Source organism: Corvus brachyrhynchos, unplaced genomic scaffold (assembly GCF_000691975.1).
Source record: "Corvus brachyrhynchos isolate BGI_N302 unplaced genomic scaffold, ASM69197v1 scaffold164, whole genome shotgun sequence".
NCBI lineage: Eukaryota > Metazoa > Chordata > Aves > Passeriformes > Corvidae > Corvus > Corvus brachyrhynchos.
In genome coordinates this window covers 795,881-806,838 of record NW_008237426.1, presented here as the reverse complement: position 1 = coordinate 806,838, position 10,958 = coordinate 795,881, and the positions used below count along the sequence as shown (strand labels likewise).

The following is a 10,958-nucleotide window of genomic DNA, read 5'->3' as shown; positions in this document are numbered from 1 at the left end:
CCTGCTGTTAAGTATATTTAATTCTGCCTGTGGGCTTTTGATTATGCACTGTGTACAAATAATCCACTTTATGTGATTTTATTCTAACCCTCACTCTTACTTTTCTTGCAGACTTTATCCATTGGAGTGCTTGATATTTTTGGGTTTGAAGACTATGAAAACAATAGCTTTGAACAATTCTGCATTAACTTTGCCAACGAGCGCTTGCAGCACTACTTTAACCAACACATCTTTAAACTGGAACAGGTAAGTCTGGAAATATTTACTCTCTGATGCCAGTGAGTGTTGGCATGACTTTGTAGCCCTGATAATGTTCTTAAATTGTCCCTTTAATTCTGTTTTGTTAAGGAGCGTACACTGAATTATTCAAATTAACTTCTAACTGACTGTATGACAAACTTCCACCTGTAAAATAAAATCCAACCAGACATTTGCTGGTTTAAAAGAAACATTTTGGGTTCCATAAAATCATGAAGACCTTAGCGACTGCTCTGTTGTCCCCTTCATATGTGCTTGAGGGCTCATCCATGAGCAGTTCCTTCCTTGCCTTTGCCTGGACTTGCTGCCGTGTCATTTGATATCACATAAAAGGTTTTTTTTGGTATCTAGTGAAAAAGCCACCCCAATCTTCCAGTGGTTTTTGCCTTCCAGTGTTGATTTGTGGGGAGGGAGGAGAAATGTCTCTCTCACGTGTTCTCCAAGGTCAGACTTGACAGCGTTATGACCTTCAACAGCCCTGGCAGATTAGGAAAGGCTGAACTTTAGGCTTTGCTCTAGGTTTGTTAAGACAAGGTGTTGCTTTGCCGCCTCAAATTAATGCACTTGAGAGAGATAACAAAAACACAGGCTGCAATCCAGCAGGTAACACACACAAGATTGCTTAGATGGGTGGGAGGAGGCTTCTCCATTTGTTACCCAACAACAAGCAGGACAAGAAAACTGAAAGTACGTGTTTCATGGATGGACAATTGTTATTGGGCTGTATAATACAGAAATATGTTAGAGACCTTCAAAATACCTTTTTTTGACATGCCAGTCTGCATGTCCTCCCTCCAGGTGAAAGCCTTCTTGGGGATGCCAAGGGGACCCTTCCTTATTGTCATTACAGCCCAGACCTTCCCAAAAACCCCAATAGCTTCATTTTGGGCCTCTTCAGTGTTCTCAGAGATTGGAAAATTCAGAAGAAAAAGTTGCTGTGAATATGAGGATGTTCAAAAAACAAGTGATCTATCCCTGTGTGGGTCACTTAAGGAGTGTTTGCTGATGAGTTTGATGGTTTCTGTTAAATCTCTTTGCTTTTGATCAATAAGGTGGAGCAGAGCTGCTCAAACCCATTTAATTTCAGTTTTTTAAGTGGCCTTTGTATGCAGGTGCACCCTACTCAGTAGACACTCCAAGAATGGGAAAACCTGTCTATTCCTAGGAACAGGTTTCTTTTCCCATTGTCCACCATAAAAATGGAAGTTTTGATACTAGCACAAAGCCAAACCAGTTGGACTTTTTATAAATGTTACCATACACTTCCTAGAAGAGACTCGGGGAGGGAGCACCCTTCCTGAAAGCTGAAGACAGATGATTCCTCAGTGAGGTGGGGTTTCAGCAGCCTCCTCCAAGATGCTGTCATCCATGAGGGAATTCCTATTATTGGGCTGGGATTTCTTAGCAGGTCAGTGCTCCCCCCAAGCCTGGGGGATGCACAGAGGTCCTGAGCGCAGCAATCCGTAATTCTTGGAGCAGCTTCAGGGCTAATTAGCTTTCTCCTGGACATCTGTCAAGCATGTGGAGTCAGTGGAGTCAGTGTTTGCTGTATGGATATGAGGAGCAGTTGTGGAGCCATCAAACTGCAAAGGGCCCATTCCAATTCTTAATGCCAGAGCACATCATCCTCCTGGATCCTTGCTGGAGCACTGCAGGCTCTGCTGCTGGAAAATTCAGGCATCTCGGCATAGCTTGGGTCTATAAATACAAATAATCTGTGCAGCTGCAGGAGTGCTGATTCTTGGGTGAATGAATTGGATGGTTTAACCATTTACTTTCCCTGGAATTCCAGCTGCATGTGAAGGATTGGATTCGATGGAAAGAAAACTCGAGGATGCATATTCAGGTCTTGGATCTTCAGCATGTCCTTCCTTCCTCACTGGCCCAAAGGTTTTTTAATGAAAGTCACGAGTCTACAAATGAAGACCAAGAAATTAATATTGTGTTTCAAGGGAGCAAAGTAGTTCTGTTACTTCAAAATGTGAATTTATCTGAGGTATTTGTGGCTTTATAAGCGTTTCTGTGATGCCTTGGTAATGGGGACCTGAAGTGGATAGATCCTTCTCTGAATCCTCAGCTCTCCAAAGCTTGCAGGAGGCTGAGGAGAGATTGCTGAGATACCCGGACACTTCTGCTAAAACATAAGTGACAAAATTAAACAGTCACCAAGGATTTTTCTTGAAATCCTAATAGAATTTGTCTGCCAGAACGGCATTTAGCCATGGTGGAATTGTTGCCATGACATGCTGTTGATGTTACAGAAAGCAAAATACCCACCACAGTCCTCTAGGAGAACCATGGGGTTATTTTAATCTTTATTCCCTTCTTTTTTTCCATGGTGAAATCTAATACAATGTGTCTGGTGAGTCTTTTTTTAAACCTTCTGTCTGAAGATGACGCTATTTCCAGTGGTTTGCAAACAACCACCGAGGCGTCCTCGGTCTTCAGCCTGGTGCCTCCCGAAAATACAGCGGCTCTTGTGCTGTGACTGAGGGGCTGCAAAGGTCTTTGCAGGAGCAAGCTCCTCTCTTGCAGCCAACCACGGGGCAAGGGTAAAGGCTTTATAAATCCTGGCCTACTCTACATCCGGATCGGTGATGATCTATTTATTAGTGTAGAAAGGTGGCTGTGGCAGGAGTTGTGACCTTGCCCCGTCACGGAACAGAGGTGGTGTTCTCCTCCCTGGGTATCTCGCAGGTTCCTGGGAGGAGGTTGGCTGAGGGGCTGTAGCTGGTGGCTCAGCTGCTGCCTCATGTGGGCAGCACGAGGCAGGGGGTCCTTCACCATCCCTCCCTCAGGCTGGTGGCTTCGGGTGACACGTCCCTGTCGCTCTTGGACTCACTGGGTGCTGTCAGAGCATCACCTCAGCAGTGATTGTCTGTTCCCTGGCCCTGCTCCATCTCTGCGCCCTCATCAAGTGGCCTCCTGTGCAGAGCAGGTAAGCCCAGAGCCGCCCTGCAAATCAGGGAACACCCAGGTGCTTCTGGGAGAGGAAAACAGCGTTTTTGCATTGCACCTTGCCTTTTGTTTGGGTTTCTTTAGGGCACTGCACTAAATAATTGCTGTGGATGAAGACGTAGTTTGGAGATCACCAGTACCATACCACCCATGATCTGAGTTTCCTCCCAGTTTCCAGGTCTTTGGCAGTTTAGGGGCCAGGAGTACAAGTTTTTATTTCTTTATGTATCCCATTCTCCAAACTTTGTCATCTTTGTCCTCACCAGTCTTCCCCCATCCCTGCTGGGGCTCATCTGGTTCTCTCCACCTCACCCACCTTTCCCCATTTCAGCTAATGCTTTGCAAAGGTTGAGGACTCATCCTGTAAGTTTCCATCCCACAGGTCTTGCTATTTAAGTTCTTTTCTGCCTCTTTTTCCAGCTTTTGTTTACCCACCAAACCTCAGTTTCAAGGACATGCTTTTATTGTTTAAAAAAATCGATAAATAACCAAGGTTGAGGTTGAAAAAATTACATAATTTGGAGCACAATCAACTGGCAGGAGCTCAGGTGTTCAGTGAAGTCTGTTTTCTGGTGGGGTCCCTGGTGAGCTTGATGTCCCAGCCAGCAAATCTCAGGCTGCTCAGACTGAAAAACTGAATTTCAACAGGATAACGCATCCTCTGGAATGTTTGCTCAGCCATCCAAAGCTCCATAAATATTTAGGGAGGTTGTGTGGTTTACTGGTCCTGTGCAATAGGTGGAGAGCTCCAACGGTCTGGACTAAATCATGGGGGTGTTTGGTTGAAGGTGTGATTTGATGGTCCTGGAGGTCTGGTCACTCCCTCCAACCATGTCTGAGTTTTACCTCATGATTTTGAGGAGCAACAGCCCCCAGGGAACATGACACTAGAATGGGTTTAGATATCTTACTTAAATATCCCATTTAGAAATGATATTTAGATACTGTATTTACATAAGTGTGAGTTTAATCATTAACGTTTTCCAGCCTTGATTCTATGGTTCTGTGAACGTTACAACAGGTTGTTCATCACGGTGGGAGTGAAGTAATTTAAAAAGCATCAATCTAAAATACTTAAATTTAAAATAAATTACAAAAAAGGGTCTCTCTCCCGTTGCTCGGAACAGTCTTCCTTTCCTTCCCGCCAGGATTTTTTCTGTATCTCATCACTGGTTAGGCGTTAATGCCTCTTTATTGCCTCTGAAGACAAAAGCCAACCATCAGAAGTCAACCATTGAGGCCTGGGAGGCTCCGTTAAGTTTGTGTTTTCCTTGGAGATGGGAGAGCGGCTGCCCTCCGAGAACGCTGCCGTCAGCTGCGGGCCACATGACCCGTGGAGAAGGAACAAGCTGCACAAGCTATTGATTTATTATTTGGCAGAGTGCCATCGAATGCAACTCACATTTGGGGGAAGAGGAGGATGCTTAGAGCACATAAATCGTGCTAATAAAAATCAGGATGCTGAGAGCTGTTTAAATGGGATCTGCAGGGTAGGACGACTTCAAAGCACATGAGTGAACTGAGGGACAGCTCTAGTCAGAGCTGTGCCAGGGCGGGTTCAGGTGGGACATCAGGAGGAATTTCTTCATGGAAAGGGTGCTGAGGCATTGGAACTTCCCAGGAGGTGGTGGAGCCCCCGGCCCTGGAGGTGTCCAAGGAGGGACTGGACGTGGCACTCAGTGCTCTGGGCTGGGGACAAGGTGGGAATCAGGCACGAGTTGGACTCTGTGGTCTGGGAGGTTTTTTCCAAGCTCGGTGATTTTGGCATCCATTGTCAGTCTCCCAGAGCTTTGTCTTGGGTCCTTCCAGCATCCTTAAGTCCATGGATGTTGCATGGCTGGGACTGGGGCTGGGGGGCTTCACTTGCCACCCCCTTGTTTCTGGGTTTCTCCAGATAATGAGTAATCATTACAGGCAAATATAACATGTAATGTATAATGTGTAATAGGATATATCCTCATCTGTTATATTATTTATATATCCTCTGGTAGCATAGATTAGATTGAGTTGGAAGGGACCTGAAAGATCATCTGGTTCCAGCTCTCCCCATGTGGAATTTCCTGACCTTTAATTGAATCCTGGTGCTGCATTTGGCCAGCCTGTCCCTCATTCCATGCTCCTTGCTGTAACTCTCCAAGTCACAGGTGCTTGCTCCCAGTGCCCTTATCCCTCTCCCAAGTCACCATGATCTCTTGAGCTTTTTTCCTCTCCTCGGAGCTGGTTCCTTCCTTTCTCCAGGTAGATGATGTTTTCTGCTGATTGTGGTTCCTACTCAGATGTATTGGCACAGACTGTTCCAGGGATACCAGTTTTTATTTATCAATGGTACAAAAAGGGTTTGGAGTGCCAGGACAAGGGGGAATGGCTTCCCAGTGCTAGAGGGCAGGGCTGGATGGGATACTGGGAAGGAATTGTTCCCTGGGAGAGTGGGGAGGCCCTGGCACAGGGTGCCCAGAGCAGCTGTGGCTGCCCCTGGATCCCTGGAAATGTTCAAGGCCAGGTCAGATGGGGCTTGGAGCAGCCTGGGACAGTGGGAGAGTCCATTAGATCTTGGAACCAGAAGACCTTTAAGGTCTCTTCCAACACAAGCATTCTGTGTTTCTGTTGGTGGATTTTCATAGGGCAGAGTTGTGCAATGTGACCTCTCCTCTTAAGCAAGATGACAAGCAAGAAATCTCTAAAAGCCTGTAAAATACTTCAACCAATGTAAAAATTGTCCTGCTGTGGCAGGACTGGAATCAGGAGTGTGTTAATGGACAGAAATGGGGAGTGGGACTGGAAGGGGGACAAGATTTTCAGCCTCAAAGACCCATCTGGTGCTCACCATGACCACGATGGAGGTTCCTTCACGTCTCCTAACTCTGATCCATCTTTTAAGGTGTCAGTAGATGCAGATACAGATATTTCTTTTCCTCTTCAATTTTGATCAGAAGAAATTAAAGGAATGGATCCACCAGCAGATCCCACAGAAATGTTAAGCTCGTGCTTCTCATGGCTGTGTAAGGGCAGCTTGGGAAGATGTTCCCGCAGAGGGAGCCCGTGGGATCGTGGCAATGTGTGTGCTGCCAGCTGAACCATGCAAACCCAATTCTGCCTATTTTGAGAGCAAAATATAATTTATGACTGAAACCCTGTTGCCACTGAAGCTCAGGGAGCTGATTTGAGCTCAGAGATGGATGGTGTGGAGCTGGCACATGGTTTTCTGGGCTGAACCTGCTGGTTTAAAACGCTTTCATGATGGAGAGTGCAAATTCCAATAAATTCAAATCTGCCTATGTACAGCAGGGGGGAGTCATCAGTGAGTGAAGCATCAGCCTCAGAATAAGTCCAAATTCACTTGGCATTTGCTGAGGAGCTGCTGAAATAGTCACCTGGAAGGAGACCATCTCAAGGAGGACCTTGGCTGCAAGGGAAGGCTCATCAGCTCCCCTGCACTGCGCCATGTTATCATGGACAGAGGGGGCCTTAAAAACCTGTTTATAGACCATGTATTCATAGAGAACGTGGCTAAGTATTTATATTTGTTGTGTCTGTGAGCACATGGTTAAAATATATACATGTTATATCTTTATATTTATATTTATGTCTGTGTCTATAAATTCCTTTTCTACTAAAATTGAGAACGAACATAAAAATCCTCATTCCTAAATGAAACCTTCAGCCTCAGCATCTTTTCCTGGAGGGATGTCAGGAACTCGAGGCATCCACCCCGTCTGCAGCACAAGCAGACCAAGGACCAGACATTGGTCTCACTCATTTAGGAACTTTCCACATCCCATGGATTTATCATATCAAACTCATTTTAATCATCAATTTATGCCGGGAGGATTCTGCTGGGCCCATCTGCTGAGCCAGCAATTAATCCTCCGTGGGATGGGTTCATTCCTGGACAGATGAATCCTTAGCGGAAAGATTCCCCCATACCTTGCTGGCCATTTCCAGCTGTGCACAAATTTTCCCAAGCTCCCCAGGATGGATTTTAGGATGCAAATGTGTCCATATGTCCATATGAGGTTTAGCTCCTCTAATTTTTCACATAACAACGACCGTTTTTAACATACGGTACAAAAATATTTGGGGATTATTTTAAACTGGGGAGTTCAGCTAGGAATGGAGAGAGATGTGGAAGGGGATTAATTCCTAGTTTCTCACTTTGCAAAGAAGCCTGAAGCTGAAGCAGATGGTGTTCAAGGCAAGAAGAGAGGAATTTCACACCCTTCTGTTTAGTCGGGAATTTTTATGCCAGATATATACATTTAGATATCCAAAAGTAGCTGCCTGTTGATCGTGTGGCTCTGGATTACACGAGTTTTTATGACAGGAGCACGATGGGAATTGTTCCCACATGGAGTTATGCTGGAAAAAGGGATTTTTCAGTTGATTTCTCACTTTAATCTGGGAGTTTTCATCGTGTAAACAAGGTTTTCCTATGCCCCAGTAAGGAAAGGCTGGAGTAGATAAACTCCTGGATCTGGTCTGGCTCTGCCTGGGAGGAGGTGAATGAGCTGGTGGGGGGTTCTGCTGCTCTTGGGGTTTCTAAATGTTATTTTTGGGGCTGTTTCTCAATTCTCACTGTGACTAATGGCAATATGCCTGTGGGATAAGACATCTGCCTCCAGGGCACTGAAAACACTGAGGGATTTTCAGGGCTTTTGGCTTGCAGGATGTGTGGATGGATGCCCAAAGCCCTCTGGACCTCTTTAAATCATGAGAAAATTTGTATCTTTGATATCCCATGATAGGGCAATTTCATATATCATGGTAAAACCTTTATCTTTAGGTGGGACTTTTCACCACCTTTTGATTTGAATTTCCTAAACCCTGAGTTTTGTGCTTTTAGACAGATGGGGAATTTATGATGGTTTTTATTTTGTATTTTTATCATGTCTCCTGTGTCATTTCATCTCTGCATTTCCTCTTCTCTGAAGTTTTTCAAGCCCCTGGTCCCTCCCTCCCCACCTCTGAATTTTACCACATGATTTTGGGGAGCAGCAGCACCCAGGGACCATGATACTCCAAAGAGAGCATAGATATCTTATTTAGATACCATATTTATCACAGTTAGATACCATATCTAGGTAAGTGTGAGCTTAGAAATCATATTTAACTTTTTCTCCCCTAATTGTGCTTTTTAGCATTTGGGTTTATTTACTGAGGGCTGTGGCTGGATGCAGAGTAATTGACGATCATCTATGGAGGTGTAAAGACATTTTCCAGCATCTCCAAGATTTTGTTGAGCTTGTGGGTGTTTTCTCCCACTCAGGATAAAGAAGTCTTTAATTCCACCCTGGATTAGAGTGTTTTGGTTTTCTGGCACCAAAATAAAGTCCTGATAACAGAACTGCTCCAACGCTCCTGTAAAGATAACGGGACTTGGTTCTCAACAACTCCAACTATAAAATTACAGGATTTTTCTGTTCCTAGCAGGAGGGTTTCCATCAGGCCTTGCAGCCCAGTTGGGAAGGTTTTCCTGATGCTCAGCATGTTTGTTTTAATTTTAAATTCATTATTCTGTGCCATGGGCAGTGTCTGTGCTCTGGGACAGTGCAGGCAGGCAGAGTTTCTCCTTAACAGAGCTTTAGCAGCTCTCCCTTTCCTAGATTTCCTGTAATTTTCCTGCTTAAAAATGTTGGATATTCTCCCTATTCTGTTTGTTTGGTACCCCAATTTTTACATGCTGCTTTGCCTCAGGTAACACTGTGTGAGAGTAAACATTTATTCTCATATTCCATGTGCATTCCAAGGTCTGTGTCCCCATTTTATATCTTTTTTTAATGAATTTGAGCATCATACACTGTGCTTTATTCAGATCCCTTCAGTGACCCCACACTGACAAACTCCATGCTCAGGGCAGCAAAGCTGTTTCTGAATTCCCACTTGAGAAGTGGGAATCTCCTCGTGGAGTCCATAGAGGTCACTTGGAGAACAATCTGTAGCATCTCACCCAATAATTAAATAAAAATATGGAGCTGGTGGACTCTAAAAAAAACCCAAATGTCTTTTTTCGTTCTGTGCTCCATTTCTTTTGCCAAGTCTGGGAGCTCAGTGCTCTTCTCTCCAGTGAACTTGCATTGCTCCACTTTCCAGCAGACCAGGTTTCAGGTATCCAGGGATGGGAGGAGTAAATCCTCACGTTTTTACTGTGAGTAAGGATGCCAAAACTGGGACTTCACTGCAGTAGAAACTTTTGCAGATCGTGGAAATGTCAACAATTTGGTTCTTAATGTAAAGATGATCTCCCAGGAACAGGACATTTGAATGTGCCCCTAAACATAACTTAGTTTTAAATCAAGGTATAGATTTAAGCTGATTTTTAATCAACCTCCAGCTTGAGGGATTTTTGTTTGAATGGACTGAAAGTGCTTCATGTTGTTTTTGTCTTGTTAAATGAAAACCTCATATTGTTTAAATGGAATTCCCAAATATTCCAGTGCTCCAGGACCCTGCATCCATCCAAGGATGGCAGAGGCTTTGTTGTCATACTCAGAGATTAAGGAATATTTTGGAGGTAGCCTTTAAGGATATCTCCTGAATTCTGCAGGAAGATGGTCTTTAGAAGATGAATATAGGAATCATATGGAATTAACAGCTGCAATTTAATTAAGTTTAGTGGACAGCAGTGATCTTATCCTAAAGCTTCTGCCTTTCTGTGGACAATCTCCAGGGTGTTCTGCAGACCAGCAAACACCCCAGAAATTGCATCAGCCCATCCCAAATCCATAGTTGTATCTCTTGAGCTGAGATCCTGAAGGCAACCAAACCAAGAACTGGAAAAATGCTAGGAAAAAAAGAATAAGGGGAATTTATTTCCATTTAGGCTTTGTAGCAGTTGCTCTGGAATAGTTCCTGCTGCCTGTCTTGAAATGAGAGCAAATCTCTGAGTTATTGTGGAAAAGGTTGTTCGTTGAGGACCTGAATCTCTCTTCTCACTTGGCCAGAGTGGGAACAGGTTGTGCTGGGGGTGGAAGGGAGGGAAGAACCCAGAGCCTGGGAGTGAGTGTTTCTGACCCAGCCCAGAGGAAAAAGGAGCAGAGGAGGGAGAATTAGCCAAAATCCTGCAGCTGAAGGAAGCAAGGCCAGGAGGGACCTGATCACTGACCACTGGGTCTGTGGAACAGCTGAAAATGAGCCTAGAGAAGTGAACTCTGGTCCTTCATGGTCATTTACTGGACTATTTAAAAAACCTCCCTGTCTGGCATTGCTGATTGGTGCTTTTGTACTGATCTCAGGAGCAAGTTTTTAGTGTGGCCAGAGGAGTCTCACAGCACATTTGCTGCGCAGCTGCCCAACGTCCCATGTGGAATTATGGATGTCTAGAGGCCTTCTAGAGCAGGGCAACAATTTCTCACTTTAGGTGTGTGGAGACATAAAACTCTACATGATTTAGGGGGTTTGGAGGGGCAAAAAAATATAAAGCCCCTCAACAAGTACTTCAACAAAGAGTCATGATAATAAATACGTCAGTCCAGTAACACCCACCCATCACCACTGCAATGTTGCTGCTCTTGGCTCATCACACCCAGGTTTTGTTGCTCTCCCCATGCTCCTGACCAGTCTCGAGCTGGCAAAGCTGGGCCTAATGGACCCTGCACTCCATTAAGGGGCTGTTGGAAGTGGGCAGTTGATGGATGGTGCTGACTCTGAGAAATCCCTTGGGAGCAGCTCATGCCTGCTCCGAAATACGCAGCCTGCAATTGCTGGATAGAAGCTTTTTCCTGGCTTGCACTGAAAATGCCACGAGT

At 44.8% G+C, this 10,958-nt stretch overlaps 1 protein-coding gene across 1 annotated transcript in view; it reads left to right on the top strand.

Moving 5' to 3' along the window:
• The window catches only part of MYO9A (myosin IXA), a 168,951-nt gene that overhangs the window by 107,918 nt on the left and 50,075 nt on the right, over positions 1–10,958 (top strand). The window contains 1 exon segment of the mRNA XM_017731129.1: positions 112–246. Within this exon segment, the coding sequence (XP_017586618.1) occupies positions 112–246 (135 nt within the window).